General features: G+C 41.8%; 1 protein-coding gene across 3 annotated transcripts in view; it reads right to left on the bottom strand.

Moving 5' to 3' along the window:
• LOC110511052 (cell adhesion molecule 3) overlaps positions 1-20,000 on the bottom strand; it is a 111,013-nt gene that overhangs the window by 18,320 nt on the left and 72,693 nt on the right. For all 3 annotated transcript variants that reach the window (XM_036986491.2, XM_036986490.2, XM_036986488.2), the window contains exons 4-7: positions 13,758-13,910; positions 11,121-11,258; positions 5,840-6,010; positions 5,192-5,282 (exon numbers count right to left, since the gene is read on the bottom strand). In XM_036986491.2, the coding sequence (XP_036842386.1) occupies positions 5,192-5,282; positions 5,840-6,010; positions 11,121-11,258; positions 13,758-13,910 (553 nt within the window). The remainder of the gene's footprint in view (positions 1-5,191; positions 5,283-5,839; positions 6,011-11,120; positions 11,259-13,757; positions 13,911-20,000) is intronic.

Genomic DNA, 20,000 nt, shown 5'->3' with positions numbered 1-20,000 from the left:
TTTCAAAAATAAGGACATTTCTAAGTTACCCTAAACTTTTGAATGGTAGTGTATATGTTCGCATGTCTGTCCTTGTACATTACATAGAGGGAATGGTTCATGCTGCCGTGCAATAAAGTCCTATGGCTCCAGCATGTAATGCTATCATCTGGGCATAACTGTGTTACAGAATGGACTGAGGTGCATAACTGTGTTACAGAATGGACTGAGGTGCATAACTGTGTTACAGAATGGACTGAGGTGCATAACTGTGTTACAGAATGGACTGAGGTGCATAACTATGTTACATAATGGACTGAGGTGCATAACTGTGTTACAGAATGGACTGAGGTGCATAACTGTGTTACAGAATGGACTGAGGTGCATAACTGTGTTACAGAATGGACTGAGGTGCATAACTGTGTTACATAATGGACTGAGGTGTATAACTGTGTTACAGAATGGACTGAGGTGTATAACTGTCTTACAGAATGGACTGAGGTGCATAATTGACTACTAATACAGCTGAGACAATTGCCAGCACTCCAGGGTCTCCTGATCAAATAGATAGGAACGGAATAGAATTTAGTGGGATGGAATAGAATGTAGTGGGATGGAATGTTATGGAATAGAATGGAATGTTTTGTAATGGAATATGTTTTTACAGTTGTTTATTTAACCTTTATTTAACTATGAAGTCAGGTAAGAACACATTTGAATTTACAGTAGAATTAAAATGAAATAAATAAAAATAGGACATGGTACAGACATTATTGGGCACAGACAACAACACAAAGGGCAAGAAGGTAGAGACAACAATACATCACGTGAAGCAGCCACAACTGTCAGTAAGAGTGTTCATGATTGAGTCTTTGAATGAAGAGATGGAGATAAATCGGTCCTGTTTGAGTGTTTGTTGCAGCTCGTTCCATTCGCTAGCTGCAGTGAACTGAAAAGAGGAGCGACCCAGGGATGTGTGTGTTTTGGGAACCTTTAACAGAATATGACTGATAGAATGGGGGTTATATGTGGAGGATGAGGGCTGTAGTAGATATCTCAGATAGGGGGAGTGAGGCCTATGCAGTGGAATGAAATTGATTGTTATGGAATAGAATGGAATGGAATGTTATGTAGTGGAATGGAATGGAATGTTGTGGAATAGAATGGAATTTTATGGAATGGAATAGAATGTAGTGGAAAGGAATGGAATAGAATGGAATGTTATGTAGTGCAATGGAATGTTGTGGAATAGAATGGAATGTTATAGAATGTAGTGGAATGGTATGGAATGGAATAGAATGTAGTGGAATGTATGGAATGTTATGGAATGTTATAGAATGTAGTGGAATGGTATGGAATGTTATGGAATGTAGTGGAATGGTATGGAATGTTATGGAATGGAATAGAATGTAGTGGAATGGTATGGAATGTTATGGAATGGAATAGAATGTAGTGGAATGGTATGGAATGTTATGGAATGGAATAGAATGTAGTGGAATGGTATGGAATGGAATAGAATGTAGTGGAATGGTATGGAATGTTATGGAATGGAATAGAATATAGTGGAATGGTATGGAATGTTATGGAATGGAATAGAATGTAGTGGAATGGTATGGAATGTTATGGAATGGAATAGAATGTCGTGGAATGGTATGGAATGTTATGGAATGGAATAGAATGTAGTGGAATGGTATGGAATGTTACGTAATGGAAAAGAATGTAGTGGAATGGTATTGAATGTTATGGAATGGAATAGAATGTAGTGGAATGGTATGGAATGTTATGGAATGGAATAGAATGTAGTGGAATGGTATGGAATGTTATGGAATGGAATAGAATGTAGTGGAATGGTATGGAATGTTATGGAATGGAATGTAGTGGAATGGTATGGAATGTTATGGAATGGAATGTAGTGGAATGGTATGGAATGTTATGGAATGGAATGGAATGTAGTGGAATGGTATGGAATGTTATGGAATGGAATGGAATGTAGTGGAATGGTATGGAATGGAATAGAATGTAGTGGAATGGTATGGAATGTTATGGAATGAAATATAATGTAGTGGAATGGTGTGGAATGTTATGGAATGGAATGTAGTGGAATGGTATGGAATGTTATGGAATGGAATGTAGTGGAAGGGTATGGAATGTTATGGAATGGAATGTAGTGGGATGGTATGGAATGAGAAAGTCCTCCAGTACAGGGTGCACATTGCATTTTATTTGATTAGAGCCTCTTGAAACAGCTCTTCCTCATCTCGTCAAGACATTCTCAGAACTTGCTGAGACATGACGGTGCACACCAGAAACAAGCCCTGAAGCCTAATTCTAATATGCAGTTAAACGTGAAACTTATCATTGTGAAAGAGAGACAGTTGGTCAGATTCTGAACAGCAGAGACGTTGCCATGGTGGCAGTGTTTGAATGACAGCTGAGACCCAGCCTGTATCTGACGGGTCACTAGTCATTCAGCCTAAGGAGCTATGCATATTCTCTCTCTCTCTCTCTCTCTTTCTCTCTCTCTCTCTCTCTCTCTCTCTCTCTCTGAGGAGGGAGGGAGGGAGAAAAGGATGAGGAGGGAGGAGAAGAGGATGAGGAGGGAGGGAGAAAAGGATGAGGAGGGAGGAGAAGAGGATGAGGAGGGAGGAGAAGAGGATGAGGAGGGAGGAGAGGGAAAAGGTTCAAAGCAAGACAGAGGAGATTATTATTATAATTATGAATTATTATAATTATTGGAGAGGACAAGAAGAACAAGGGAAAGTTTAACCTTGACAGACAAGAGTCTAAGTTAGATTGGAGTGAGTGACATGGTGAGAGAGATAGTCAGTGACATGGTGATAGATATAGTCAGTAACATGGTGATATATATAGTCAGTAACATGGTGATAGATATAGTCAGTAACATGGTGAGAGAGATAGTCAGTGACATGGTGATAGAGATAGTCAGTAACATGGTAAGAGAGATAGTCAGTAACATGGTGATAGATATAGTCAGTAACATGGTGAGAGAGATAGTCAGTAACATGGTGATAGAGATAGTCAGTAACATAGTGAGAGAGATAGTCAGTAACATGGTGAGAGAGATAGTCAGTAACATGGTGATAGATATAGTCAGTAACATGGTGAGAGAGATAGTCAGTGACATGGTGATAGATATAATCAGTAACATGGTGAGAGAGATAGTCAGTAACATGGTGATAGATATAGTCAGTAACATGGTGATAGATATAGTCAGTAACATGGTGAGAGAGATAGTCAGAGAGATAGTCAGTAACATGGTGAGAGAGATAGTCAGTAACATGGTGATAGAGATAGTCAGTAACATGGTGAGAGAGATAGTCAGTAACATGGTGAGAGATAGTCAGTAACATGGTGATAGATATAGTCAGTGACATGGTGAGAGAGATAGTCAGTAACATGGTGAGAGAGATAGTCAGTAACATGGTGATAGAGATAGTCAGTAACATGGTGATAGATATAGTCAGTGACATGGTGAGAGAGATAGTCAGTAACATGGTGAGAGAGATAGTCAGTAACATGATGATAGATATAGTCAGTAACATGGTGATAGATATAGTCAATAACATGGTGAGAGAGATAGTCAGTGACATGGTGATAGAGATAGTCAATAACATGGTGATAGAGATAGTCAGTGACATGGTGATAGATATAGTCAGTGACATGGTGATAGAGATAGTCAGTGACATGGTGATAGATATAGTCAGTAACATGGTGAGAGAGATAGTCAGTAACATGGTGATAGAGATAGTCAGTAACATGGTGATAGAGATAGTCAGTGACATGGTGATAGAGATAGTCAATAACATGGTGATAGAGATAGTCAGTGACATGGTGATAGAGATAGTCAGTGACATGGTGATAGAGATAGTCAGTGACATGGTGATAGATATAGTCAGTAACATGGTGAGAGAGATAGTCAGTAACATGGTGATAGAGATAGTCAGTAACATGGTGAGAGAGATAGTCAGTGACATGGTGATAGAGATAGTCAATAACATGGTGATAGAGATAGTCAGTGACATGGTGATAGAGATAGTCAATAACATGGTGATAGAGATAGTCAGTGACATGGTGATAGAGATAGTCAGTGACATGGTGAGAGAGATAGTCAGTGACATGGTGAGAGAGATAGTCAGTGACATGGTGATAGAGATAGTCAGTGACATGGTGAGAGAGATAGTCAGTAACATGGTGATAGATATAGTCAATAACATGGTGAGAGAGATAGTCAGTGACATGGTGATAGAGATAGTCAATAACATGGTGATAGAGATAGTCAGTGACATGGTGATAGATATAGTCAGTGACATGGTGATAGAGATAGTCAGTGACATGGTGAGAGAGATAGTCAGTAACATGGTGATAGAGATAGTCAGTAACATGGTGATAGAGATAGTCAGTGACATGGTGAGAGATAGTCAGTAACATGGTGAGAGAGATAGTCAGTGACATGGTGATAGATATAGTCAGTGACATGGTGATAGAGATAGTCAGTGACATGGTGATAGAGATAGTCAGTGACATGGTGAGAGAGATAGTCAGTAACATGGTGATAGATATAGTCAATAACATGGTGACAGAGATAGTCAATAACATGGTGATAGAGATAGTTACTGACATGGTGATAGATATAGTCAGTGACATGGTGATAGAGATAGTCAGTGACATGGTGAGAGAGATAGTCAGTAACATGGTGATAGAGATAGTCAGTAACATGGTGATAGAGATAGTCAGTGACATGGTGAGAGATAGTCAGTAACATGGTGAGAGAGATAGTCAGTGACATGGTGAGAGAGATAGTCAGTGACATGGTGAGAGAGATAGTCAGTGACATGGTGAGAGAGATAGTCAGTGACATGGTGAGAGAGATAGTCAGTGGCATGGTGATAGAGATAGTCAGTGACATGGTGATAGATATAGTCAGTGACATGGTGAGAGAGATAGTCAGTGACATGGTGAGAGAGATAGTCAGTGACATGGTGAGAGAGATAGTCAGTGACATGGTGATAGAGATGGTCAGTGACATGGTGAGAGAGATGGTGGGAGAGGGGGAGACAGAGTGGGGGAGGGAGAGGGGGAGACAGAGTGGGGGAGGGGGAGACAGAGTGGGAGAGGGGGAGACAGTGTGTGTGTGTGTGTGTGTGTGTGTGTGTGTGTGTGTGTGTGTGTGTGTGTGTGTGTGTTTTCTTACTTCGGGTTTCCATTGCCTATGCATTGTATAATGAACTTCTCTCCCTCTCTGGGCAGATCGTTCTGAGGCTGGATAGTGACATCTGGGGTGACTAGAGAAAAGACCCAACATACAGTAACATTACATACACTGGAGAAGATACACACACACACACACACACACACACACACACACACTGCTACACACAGGTATGAGCAAACTAACATAATAGCCTAACCTAGCTTCTGCATCTGCATTGCTTGCTCTCTGGGGTTTTAGGCTGCGTATTGACTGCAGATGTAAAAAGTTATTTCTATAATGAACGTGATTGATTGACTCAGCTGTAGCACTGACAGAGTGGTAAACATACGAGTCCCCTGCAGGTGGCAGTATACACATGACCAGCCGTAGCAGCAGTACTGAGAGGCAGAAGCATAACTGCATAAGGAGAGTCACATTTCTTAGAAGCACATCTCCTTGGATCCTGGTCTCACATTTCCTCTCCTCACCTCGCTTTCCTCTGTCATTTTCAAAAGGAGGCGATGAGAGGATGTGATGAAAGGACTCAAGGTATCAGTGAAAGGGCCATAGTCTGGGCTACCGTACAGTATGGTGATGACATGCACGAGGTTGCAGTGGCAGGGCTTGGCCAGTGGGGGCAGCACTTACACAGGACTCTGATGGGCTGTTCGGTCCACTTCTCACCCGGGGACAGAGAAGGGTGGTCAACAGCACAGCCGATCAGGGTGTTGTCGTCGCTACGACCCACCGTCAGAGTCAGCTCACTGATCACTGTGTAGGTGGCCTCGTCTGGATTAGTCTCCACCACGTCAGGACGACCTGGACGTGCATACACAGAGACACACACATACACAGAGACACACATACACAGAGACACACACATACACAGAGACACACACATACACAGAGACACACATACACAGAGACACACATACACAGAGACACACGTACACAGAGACACACGTACACAGAGACACACACATACACAGAGACACACATACACAGAGACACACACATACACAGAGACACACACATACACAGAGACACACACATGCACAGAGACACACATACACAGAGACACACATACACAAAGACACACATACACAGAGACACACACATACACGGAGACACACATACACACAAATTGTCACCATGGATACTCCTTTTAAATGTCATTGTATAAAATGGTTAGATAATACTATCACGGTATGATATAATACTACCACTATATGACTATATGATATAATACTATCTATCACTGTATGATATAATACTACCACTATATGATATAATATTATCACTGTATGATATAATACTACTATGATATAATACTACCACTATATGATATAATACTACCACTATATGATATAATACTACTATGATATAATACTACCACTATATGATATAATACTATCACTGTATGATATAATACTACCACTAAATGATATAATACTATAACAGTATGATATAATACTACTATGATATAATACTACCACTGTATGATATAATACTATCACTGTATGATATAATACTACTATGATATAAGACTACCACTATATGATATAATACTACTATGATATAATACTACCACTATACGATATAATACTACCACTATATGATATAATCCTACTATGATATAATACTACCACTATATGATATAATACTACCACTATATGATATAATACTACTATGATATAATACTACTACTATATGATATAATACTATCACTGTATGATATAATACTACCACTAAATGATATAATACTATAACGGTATGATATAATACTATCACTGTATGATATAATACTATCACTGTATGATATACTACTACTACTCTATGATATAATACTACCACTAAATGATATAATACTATAACGGTATGACATAATACTACCACTATATGATATAATACTATCACTGTATGATATAATACTACTACTGTATGATATAATACTACTATGATATAATACTACCACTGTATAATATAATACTACTATGGTATAATACTACCACTATATGATATAATACAATCACTGTATGATATAATACTACCACTGTATGACATAATACTATCACTGAATGATATAACACTACTATGATATACTACTACTGTATGATATAATACTACCACTGTATGATATAATACTATCACTGAATGATATAATAATACTATGATATAATACTACTACTTAATGATATAATACTACCACTGTATGATATAATACTATCACTGAATGATATCATACTACTATGATATAATACTACCACTGTATGATATAATACTACCACTGTATGATATAATACTACTATGATATAATACTACCACTATATGATATAATACTACCACTGTATGATATAATACTATCACTGAATGATATCATACTACTATGATATAATACTACCACTGTATGATATAATACTACCAGTGTATGATATAATACTACTATGATACAATACTACCACTATATGATATAATACTACCACTGTATGATATAATACTATCACTGAATGATATAATACTACTATGATATAATACTACCACTGAATGATATAATACTACTACTGTATGATATAATACTACCACTGTATGATATAATACTACCACTATATGATATAATACTATCACTGAATGCTATAATACTACTACTGTATGGTATAATACTACTACTGTATGATATAATAACATCACTGTGTGGTATAATACTACTACTGTATGATATAATACTACTACTGTATGATATAATACTACTACTGTATGATATAATAACATCACTGTATGGTATAATACTACTACTGTATGATATAATACTACCACTGTATGATATAATACTATCACTGAATGATATAATACTACTATGATATAATACTGTATGATATAGTACTACCACAATATGATATAATACTATCACTGTCTGAAAAGCTGCTTGTCACATTAGTTTATATTCAAGATACAGAAATACCACTGACTGAAAAAACACTGAGTAATATTTCAGTAATATGACATGGATGATATTTCTCTTTCTCCTTTACTCTGTCTCTCTCTCTCTCTTTCTCATTCATGCACCCAAGCACCAGTGCGCACACACACAAACGCACACACACATGCGCACACGCACAAACACACACACACACACACACACACACTTAGGGGCTGGCTACAGTTCAAATCTGGGGATGCACCATAATGATACCATAAATGTTGATTATGTCAGCGTTCCAAATGACACCCTATTCTCTATATAGTGCACTACTTTTGACTAGAGTCCATAGGACTTTGGTCAAAAGTTGTGCACTAAACAGGGAATAGGGATCCATTTGGGATGCAACCTTGGATGCAACCTACATCCAATTTAATCCAAACACATTAATCCATTCAGCTGATCAATAGCTCTTACCCTTACATAGAGAACAAGAGCATTCATATTTAAAGCCTCTTCACAGCTCTTAGCCCCTTCCATTCATTCAATTAAACCCTCTTCAGATTCAGTTCCTGAATCTCCCAACCATCATCCTTATTTTTTGCTTTATCCTTCCTACTTTTCCTTCACTGACCCCTCCCTCATAGCTTGTATTGTCTCTCTCACTGCGTTCCAAATGTCACCCTGTTGCCTATGTAGTTCACTATTTCTGACCAGAGCCCTGTGGATTGAACTGAACTACAGCCCCCCCCCCCCCCCCCCCCCTCCTGTCTCTCTCCTAATACAGCCCCTCCCTCTCCTGTCTATCTCATAATACGGCCCCTCCCTCTCCTGTCTATCTCATAATACGGCCCCTCCCTCTCCTGTCTCTCTCCTAATACAGCCCCTCCCTCTCCTGTCTCTCTCCTAATACGGCCCCTCCCTCTCCTGTCTCTCTCCTAATACGGCCCCTCCCTCTCCTGTCTCTCTCCTAATACGGCCCCTCCCTCTCCTGTCTCTCTCCTAATACGGCCCCTCCCTCTCCTGTCTCTCTCCTAATACGACCCCTCCCTCTCCTGTCTCTCTCCTAATACGGCCCCTCCCTCTCCTGTCTCTCTCCTAATACAGCCCCTCCCTCTCCTGTCTCTCTCCTAATACAGCCCCTCCCTCTCCTGTCTCTCTCCTAATACAGCCCCTTCCTCTCCTGTCTCTCTCCTAATACAGCCCCTCCCTCTCCTGTCTTCTCTCCTAATACAGCCCCTCCCTCTCCTGTCTCTCTCCTAATACGACCCCCCCTCTCCTGTCTCTCTCCTAATACAGCCCCTCCCTCTCCTGTCTCTCTCCTAATACAGCCCCTCCCTCTCCTGTCTCTCTCCTAATACAGCCCCTTCCTCTCCTGTCTCTCTCCTAATACAGCCCCTCCCTCTCCTGTCTTCTCTCCTAATACAGCCCCTCCCTCTCCTGTCTCTCTCCTAATACGACCCCCCCTCTCCTGTCTCTCTACTAATACAGCCCCTCCCTCTCATGTCTCTCTCCTAATACGACCCTCCCTCTCCTGTCTCTCTCGTAATCGGCCGTTCCCTCTTCTTTCTCCCCCTCTCTCTGCCTCCCCCTCTCTCCCGCCTCTCTTCCCCTTTCCCTCCCTCCCTCCCTCCCTCCCTCCCTCCCTCCCTCCCTCCCTCCCTCCCTCCCTCCCTCCCTCCCTCCCTCTCTCTGCCTCCCCCTCTCTCCCGCCTCTCTTCCCCTTTCCCTCCCTCCCTCCCTCCCTCTCCCTCTCCCCCTCTTCCTCCCCTCTGAGCCTCTTTAATCTCTGTAAGCCTGTCAAAGGAGCAGCAGTGAGTGCCGATCTATGCGCTCGTTTCTCTCAGTTAGCTTCTTACAGCACATTGCTCAATTCCTGTGGCCCAAATGGCCTTATAGGACCTGGCCAAAAGTAGTGCCCTACATATGTTATAGGGTGCTATTTGGGATACAAACGTTGCATGAGAGGGTGTCATAATAACACATTGACCCATGATGCTCCTCTCCTCAGCCTCTCCTCGGTCCCTTTCTTCAGCCATAATACTGTCTGAAGAGCCTAGTGGGTGTGTAGCAGGGACACAGCAGCACACACATTAACTGTCACACAGGGTTGAGCTCATAAAGACTCCAACACCAGGGGAGGCTCTCCTCTCATAAAGACTCCAACACCAGGGGGAGGCTCTCCTCTCATAAAGACTCCAACACCAGGAGAGGCTCTCCTCTCATAAAGACTCCAACACCAGGGGGAGGCTCTCCTCTCATAAAGACTCCAACACCAGGGGAGGCTCTCCTCTCATAAAGACTCCAACACCAGGGGAGGCTCTCCTCTCATAAAGACTCCAACACCAGGGAGAGGCTCTCCTCTCATAAAGACTCCAACACCAGGGGAGGCTCTCCTCTCATAAAGACTCCAACACCAGGGGAGGCTCTCCTCTCATAAAGACTCCAACACCAGGGGGAGGCTCTCCTCTCATAAAGACTCCAACACCAGGGGAGGCTCTCCTCTCATAAAGACTCCAACACCAGGGGGAGGCTCTCCTCTCATAAAGACTCCAACACCAGGGGAGGCTCTCCTCTCATAAAGACTCCAACACCAGGGAGAGGCTCTCCTCTCATAAAGACTCCAACACCAGGGGGAGGCTCTCCTCTCATAAAGACTCCAACACCAGGGGGAGGCTCTCCTCTCATAAAGACTCCAACACCAGGGGGAGGCTCTCCTCTCATAAAGACTCCAACACCAGGGGGAGGCTCTCCTCTCATATAGACTCCAACACCAGGGGGAGGCTCTCCTCTCATAAAGACTCCAACACCAGGGAGAGGCTCTCTGTCTACCCCTCTGTCTCTCTCTCCCATCTACCCCCCCTCTCTCTCCCATATACCCCCTCTTCCATCTGCCCTCACTCTCTCCCCTGTCTACCCACCTCTCTCCTGTCTATCTCTCCAGTCTCCTTCTCCCTCTCCCTCCCTAACCCTTCCCTCCATCCTTCCCCTCCTCTCCCCCTCCACCCTTACCTGTAAGTTCCTCCTGGTTCCTGTACCAGCGTAGTTTGGCGGGGGGCTTGCTCCCGGAGCTGGTGCAGGTGAGGGTGACCTTACCCCCCTCCTGGACAGTGTCTTCATAGCCAGAGATCTGGGGCTTATCAGGGACCCCTGGGGGGGGGACATTGACATTGACATTGACTTTTGAACAAAGCTCTCGAGGCTACGGTAAAAATGTATGTACCAACTCCAGATTGCTCCTTTAAAACACAGACATACATACAGAAGACATGCAGACAGAATACAGTACAGAATTACACTACAGGCATACAGTAGAGACAGACTGGAATACAGGACAGAATTACACTACAGGCATACAGTAGAGACAGACTGGAATACAGGACAGAATTACACTACAGGCATACAGTAGAGACAGACTGGAATACAGCCAGTGGACGTACAGAGACTATAGTCTACACCCCCTTGAACATTTTTCATATTTTGTTGCGTTACAATGCGGGATTGAGATAGATTTCATTGTATTTCTTTGGCATTGAACTACACAAAATACGCCATAACGTCAAAGTGAAACGAAAAATGTAACTTTAAAATAATAATAATAATAATAATACAAATGTATAAATTACTGTCGTTGTGTAAGTGTTCAAATTTTTTTTAGGCAAGCCTATATTAGTTCAGAAGTCAAATGTTGCTTAACAAATCACATAATATGTTACATGGACTCACTCTTTGTTCTGTTGTAGGAGTAGTCCCAGGAGGATATTGAACTGTGTGCTAGGTTGATTCCTGTCATTACCTTCTTGCCCTTTGTGCTGTTGTCTATGCCCAATAATGTTTTTTTTACCATGTTTTGTGTTGCTACTATGTTACATGGACTCACTCTGTGTGAAATAATAGGAGTTGACATGAGTTTTTAATAACTAACCCTTCCTCTGTCCCCCATACAACATCTGTAAAATCCCTCCGTCAAGTATTGAATTTCAAGCGCAGATTCAACCACAAAGACCAGGGAGCTTTCCGAAAGCCTCATACAGAAAGGCGGTGATTGGTAGATGGGTAACAATTATAAATCAGACACTGATTATCTTTAAGCGTGATCAAGTTTATATTTATGCTGTGGATGATGTATTAAACCACCCAGATACAAAGATACAGTCGTCCTTCTGAACTGAGCTGCAGGACAGGAAGGGAACTGGGTTGTCACCATGAGGCTTTTGGTGATTTTAAAACCACTACAGAGTTCAATGTCTGTAATGGGAGAAAACTGAGGATGGATCAACAACATTGTAGTGACTCCACAATAATGACCTAAATGACAGAGTGAAAAGAAGAATAAAAATATACAGGATATAAATATAAAAAAACATGAATATACACTATATATGCAAAATAATGTGGACACCACTTCAAATGAATGGATTCGGCTATTTCAGCCACATCAGTTGCTGACAGGTGTATCAAATCGAGCACACAGCCATGCAATCTCCATAGACAAACATTGGCAGTAGAATGGCCTTACTGAAGAGCTCAGAGACTTTCAACGTGGCACCGTCATAGGATGCCACCTTTCCAACAACTCAGTTCGTCAAATTTCTGCCCTGACAGAGCTGACCCGGTCAACTGTAAATGCTGTGAAATGGAAACGTCTAAAAGCAACAACAGCTCAGCCGCGAAGTAGTAGGTCACACAAGCTCACAAAACGGGACCGTCGAGTGCGGAAGCACATAGCGTGTAAAAATCGTCTGTCCTCGGTTGCGCCACTCACTACCAAGTTTAACACTCCCTCTGGAAGCAAGGTCAGCACAATAACTGTTCATCAGGAGCTTCATGAAATGGGTTTCCATGGCCAAGCAGCTGCACACAAGCCTAAGATCACCATGTGGAATGCCAAGCGCCAGCTGGAGTGGTGTAAAGCTCGCCGCCATTGGACTCTGGAGCAGTGGAAACGCATTCTCTGGAGTGATGAATCACGCTTCACCATCTGGCAGTCTGACAGGCTATGCCAGGAGAACGCTACCTGCCCCAATGCATAGTGCCAAATGTAAAGTTTGGTGGAGGAGGAATAATGGTCTGGGTCTGTTTTTCATGGTTCGGGCTAGGCGCCTTAGTTCCAGTGAAGGGAAATCTTAACGCTACAGCAAACAATGCCATTCTAGACAATTATTTGCTTCCAACTTTGTGGCAACAGTTTGGGGAAGGCCCTTTCCTGTTTCAGCATGACAATGCCCCTGTGCACAAAGCGACACAACACAACACATGGAATGGCACTCAAGAAGGTTATACAAACAACAGACAACATGCAATATTCTGCAATACCTGCAGACATACACATTAATTCAATGTAGATTGCATACACACATAGATAGTGTATGCTGCCAACACCCAGACAAAGAAACCAAGTAAACAAACAGTCCTCTACTAGTGTACCAAGTAAACATACAGTCCTCCACTACCGTACCAAGTAAACATACAGTCCTCCACTACTGTACCAAGTAAACATACAGTCCTCCACTACTGTACCAAGTAAACATACAGTCCTCCACTACTGTACCAAGTAAACATACAGTCCTCCACTACTGTAGTAAACATACTGCCAGAAGATCTGGAATTGAATAGGTTACACACACAATATACAACACATGCACACACCTAGCACGGTGACGGTGGCGCGGGCAGTGCGGACAGGCATGGTGAAGATAGAGCAGGTGTACTCTCCTTCGTCTGACAGCTGCACATTTCCAATGGTGATGGACAGCTCTGTGCCTGTAGACCGGTTGAGCTGGATACGGTTATCTCTCAGAGCTGGGAGAGAGAGAGAGGAGAGAGAGGGGAGAGGGGAGAGAGGGGAGAGAGGGGAGAGAGAGAGAGAGAGAGAGAGATAGATAGAGAGAGAGAGAGAGAAAGAGAGAGAGAGAGAGAGAGGAGAGAGGGGAGAGAGAGAGAGAGAGAGAGGAGAGAGAGAGAGGAGAGAGGGGAGAGAGGGGGGAGAGAGAGAGAGGAGAGAGGGGGAGAGAGAGAGAGAGAGAGAGAGAGAGAGAGAGAGAGAGGGAGAGAGATAGAGAGAGGGGAGAGAGGGGAGAGAGAGAGGAGAGAGGGGAGAGAGAGAGAGAGTGAGAGAGAGAGGGAGAGAGGGGAGAGAGGGGAGAGAGGGGAGAGAGAGAAGGGAGAGAGGGGGGAGAGAGAGAAAGAGAGAGAGAGAGGAGAGAGGGGAGAGAGAGGGAGAGAGGGGAGAGAGGGGAGAAAGGGGAGAGAGGGGAGAGAGAGAGAGAGCGAGGGGAGAGGGGAAAGAGAGAGAGAGAGAGGAGAGAGGGGAGAGAGAGAGAGAGAGGGGAGAGAGAGGAGAGAGAGAGAGGGGAGAGAGAGAGAGGGGAGAGAGGGGAGAGAGAGAGAGATAGAGAGAGAGAGGAGAGAGGGGAGAGAGAGAGAGCGAGAGAGAGAGAGAGAGAGAGAGAGATGGGGGGGCAGAGGGAGGGAGAACATGAGGGAGCGGGGGAGAAAGTGGAGGGGACAAGGCAGACAGGGTAGAGGAGAATAGAACAAGGGGGCAGAAGAAGAAGAGGCATAAACCCTTTGTCACCCAAACAGCAGGCAGGGAAGCACACACAGCCAGCTGAAGGATAATTGAGCACTGATCACTGTAGGTTATGGGAGGATGATGAAATAGTAGGAAACACATTGTATCTACGCATGATAGCTTTGACCTCTATATGTAATCTGATATGACTGTGTCTGGGCTCATAACTGTGTGTCTGAATCTTGTAACACACACACAGTACATACAGTATATACAGTACTAACAGTAAATACATACAGTATATACAGTACTAACAGTAAATACATACAGTATATACAGTACTAACAGTAAATACATACAGTATATACAGTACTAACAGTAAATACATACAGTATATACAGCACTAACATTAAATACATACAGTATATACAGTACTAACAGTAAATACATACAGTATATACAGTACTAACAGTAAATATATACAGTATATACAGTACTAACAGTAAATATATACAGTATATACAGTACTAACAGTAAATATATACAGTATATACAGTACTAACAGTAAATACATACAGTATATACAGTACTAACAGTAAATATACAGTATATACAGTATATACAGGACTAACAGTAAATACATATAGTATATACAGTACTAACAGTAAATATATACAGTATATACAGTATATACAGTACTAACAGTAAATACATACAGTATATACAGTATATACAGTACTAACAGTAAATACATACAGTATATACAGTACTAACAGTAAATACATACAGTATATACAGTACTAACAGTAAATTCATACAATACTAACAGTACATACAGTACATGCATACATTACATACAGTAAATACAGTATATACACACAGTATATACACACAGTACATACATACAGTACTAACATACATACAGTACTAATACAGTACTAACAGTACTAAATACAGTATATACACACAGTATATACACACAGTACATACATACAGTAAATTAACACAGTACATACACAGAGTACATACAGTAGATACAATACAGCGCATACAGTAAATACATACAGTATATACAGTACTAACAGTAAATTCATACAGTACTAATAGTACATACAGTACATACATACATTACATACAGTAAATACAGTATGTACATACAATACACACAGTACATACATACAGTACATACAGTAAATACACACAGTACATACATGCAGTACATACAGTCAGTACATACAGTCAGTACATACAGTAAAAACATACAGTACATAAACTACCGTCACTTGGAAATATCCTTGTTTTTGAAAGAAATGAACATTTTTGTCCGTTAAAATAACATCAAAATGATCAGAAATACAGTGTAGACATTGTTAATGTTGTAAATGACTATTGTAGCTGGAAACGGCTGGTTTTTAATGGAATATCTACATTAGGCGTATAGAGGCCCATTATCAGCAACCATCACTCCTGTGTTCCAATGGCACGTTGTGTTAGCTAATCCAAGTTGATCATTTTTAAAGGCTAATTGATCATTAGAAAACCATTTTGCAATTATGTTAGCACAGCTGAAAACTGTTGTTCTGATTAAGAAGCAATAAAACTGGCCTCCTTTAGACTAGTTGAGTATCTGGAGCATCAGCATTTGTGGGTTCGATTACAGGCTCAAATTACAGGCTCTTTCTTCTGAAACTCATCAGTCTATTCTTGTTCTGAGAAATGAAGGCTATTCCATGTAAGAAATTGTCAAGAAACTGAAGATCTCGTACAACGCTGTGTACTACTCCCTTCACAAAACAGCGCAAACTGGCTCTAACCAGAATAGAAAGAGGAGTGGGAGGCCCCGGTGCACAACTGAGCAAGAGGACAAGTACATTAGAGTGTCTTGTTTGAGAAACAAACGCCTCACAAGTCCTCAACTGGCAGCTTCATTAAATAGTACCCGCAAAACACCAGTCTCAATGTCAACATTGAAGAGACAACTCCGGAAATATGGCCTTCTAGACAGTTGCAAAGAAAAAGCCATATCTCAGACTGGCCATTAAAAATAAAAGATTAAGATGGGCAAAATAACACAGACACTGGACAGAGGAAGATTGGAAAAAAGTGTTACGGACAGACGAATCTAAGTTTGAGGTGTTCGGATACCAGAAGAAGAACATTCGTGAGATGCAGAAAAAAATGAAAAGATGCTGGAGGAGTGCTTGACGCCATCTGTCAAGCATGGTGGAGGCAATGTGATGGTCTGGGGATGCTTTGGTGGTGGTAAAGTGGGAGATTTGTACAGGGTAAAAGGGATCTTGAAGAACGGAGCCAATTTCCTCCTACAACAGGACAATGACCCAAAGCACAGCTCAAAACTATGCAATAACTATTTAGGGAAGAAGCAGTCAGCTGGTATTCTATCTATAATGGAGTGGCCAGCACAGTCACCGGATCTCAACCCTATTGAGCTGTTGTGGGAGCAGCTTGTCCGTATGGTACGTAAGAAGTGCCCATCAAGCCAATCCAACTTGTGGGAGGTGCTTCGGGAAGCATGGGGTGAAATCTCTTCAGATTACCTCAACCAATTGACAACTAGAATGCCAAAGGTCCGCAGGGCTGTAATTGCTGCAAATGGAGGATTCTTTGATGAAAGAAAAGTTTGAAGGACAAAATTATTATTTCAATTAAACATTATTTATAACCAATGTCTTGACTATATTTCCTATTCATTTTGCATCTCATTTCATGTATGTTTTCATGGAAAACAAGGACATTTCTAAGTGACCCCAAACTTTTGAAGGGTACTGTATAAATACAGTAAATACATACAGTAAATATATACAGTGAATACAGTAAATACATACAGTACATATAGTAAATACAATACAGGTAAATACATACAGTTAATACAGTAAATACAGTCAATACAGTAAATGCATATAGTAAATATATACAGTAAATACAGTAAATACATACAGTACATATATACAGTAAATACAGTAAATACACTAAATCGATACAGTAAATAGATACAGTAAATACAGTAAATACATACAGTAGATATATACAGTAAATACAGTAAATACAGTAAATACACTAAATCGATACAGTAAATAGATACAGTAAATACAGTAAATACATACAGTAGATATATACAGTAAATACAGTAAATACATACAGAACATACATACAGTAAATACAGTAAATACATACAGTAAATACATACAGTAAATACAGTACATATATACAGTAAATACAGTAAATATATACAGTAAATACAGTCAATACAGTTAATACAGTAAATACAATTAATACAGTAAATACAATTAATACAGTAAATACAGTCAATACAGTAAATACAGTTAATACAGTAAATACATACAGTACATATATACAGTAAATACAGTAAATACATACAGTAAATACAGTCAATACAGTTAATACAGTAAATACAATTAATACACTAAATACAATTAATACAGTAAATACAGTCAATACAGTAAATACAGTTAATACAGTAAATACAGTCAATACAGTAAATACAGTTAATACAGTAATACAGTCAATACAGTAAATACATACAGTAAATACAGTAAATACATACAGTAAATACAGTAAATACATACAGTAAATACAGTAAATACATGCAGTACATTCACCCCTTTCATCTTTTCTGTCTCACATTCTATTAGACTTCTCTCCCTCCCACTCTTCTCAAACATAAACACACCTCTCTCTCTCCCTCCTCTCTCTCTCTCTCTCTCTCTCTCTCTCTCTCTCGCCTTCCTTTCCCTCCCTCCCTCCCTCCCTCCCTCCCTCCCTCCCTCCCTTCTCTCCTCTCTCTTTCTCTCTTTCTCTCCCTCTATCTCTCTCTCTCTCTCTCTCTCTCTCTCTCTCTCTCTCTCTCTCTCTCTCTCTCCTCTCCTCTCGTCTCCTCTCCTCTCTTCTCCCCCTCCCTCCCTCCCTCACACTCTCTTCTTCTCCAACATAAACACACCTCTCCCTCTCCCTCCTCTCCTCTCTCTCTCCCTCTCCCTCTCCCTCCTCTTCTTTCTTATGCACACACCTCTCTCCCTCCCTCTCTCTCTCTCTCTCTCTCTCGCCTTCCTTTCCCTCCCTCCCTCCCTCCCTCCCTCCCTCCCTTCTCTCCTCTCTCTTTCTCTCTTTCTCTCCCTCTTTCTCTCTCTCTCTCTCTCGCTCCCTCTCTCTCTCTCTCTCTCTCTCCCTCCTCTTCTCTCTCATGCACACAAATCTCTCTCCCTCTCTCTCCCTCTCTCTCTCCCTCCTCTTCTCTCTCATGCACACACTTCTCTCTCCCTCTCTCTCCCTCTCTCTCTCCGTCCTCTTCTCTCCCCCTCCTCTTCTCTCTCATGCACACACTTCTCTCTCCCTCTCTCTCCCCCTCTCTCTCCCTCCTCTTCTCTCTCATGCACACACTTCTCTCTCCCTCTCTCTCACCCTCCTCTTTCTCATGCACACACTTCTCTCCCCCATCTCTCTCTCAGACTCTTGTCTTTCTGTCTGTCTTTCTCTGTGTGTATCTGTCTAATATGCAGACGTGAGTATGTGTGCGTGAGTGCGTGTGTCTGTCTCCCTCTCTTTCAAATGCAAAATGCTTTAATGGCATGAATGACAAGGTCAATGTTGCCAAAGCGAAGTGATTATAATTATATTGTAATTAAAGTGATACACATAACAACAACTATCTCTCTCTCTGTCTCTGTCTCTGTCTCTCTCTGTAGAATGCCTCTCTCTCTGTCTCTGTCTCTCTCTGTAGAATGCCTCTCTCTCTGTCTCTCTCTGCAGCATGCCTCTCTGTCTCTATGTCTCTCTCTGAAGCATGCCTCTCTCTCTGTCTCTATGTCTCTCTCTGAAGCATGCCTCTCGGTCTCTATGTCTCTCTCTCTGTCTCTCTCTGCAGCATGCCTCTCTGTCTCTATGTCTCTCTCTGAAGCATGCCTATGTCTCTATGTCTCTCTCTGAAGCATGCCTCTGTCTCTATGTCTCTCTCTGAAGCATGCCTCTCGGTCTCTATGTCTCTCTCTCTGTCTCTCTCTGCAGCATGCCTCTCTCTCTGTCTCTATGTCTCTCTCTGAAGCATGCCTCTCGGTCTCTATGTCTCTCTCTCTGTCTCTCTCTGCAGCATGCCTCTCTCTCTGTCTCTATGTCTCTCTCTGAAGCATGCCTCTCGGTCTCTATGTCTCTCTCTCTGTCTCTCTCTGCAGCATGCCTCTCTGTCTCTATGTCTCTCTCTGAAGCATGCCTCTCTGTCTCTATGTCTCTCTCTGAAGCATGCCTATCGGTCTCTCTGTCTCTCTCTCTGTCTCTCTCTGCAGCATGCCTCTCTCTCTGTCTCTGTGTCTCTCTTTGTTCTTCACTGGTTGCCCTTTTCTTGC

Source organism: Oncorhynchus mykiss, chromosome 8, assembly GCF_057628025.1.
Source record: "Oncorhynchus mykiss isolate SJ-2025 chromosome 8, ASM5762802v1, whole genome shotgun sequence".
In the NCBI taxonomy this organism is placed as follows: Eukaryota; Metazoa; Chordata; class Actinopteri; order Salmoniformes; family Salmonidae; genus Oncorhynchus; species Oncorhynchus mykiss.
Note: the sequence above shows the minus strand (reverse complement) of the source record. Positions and strands in the feature narration are given on the sequence as shown.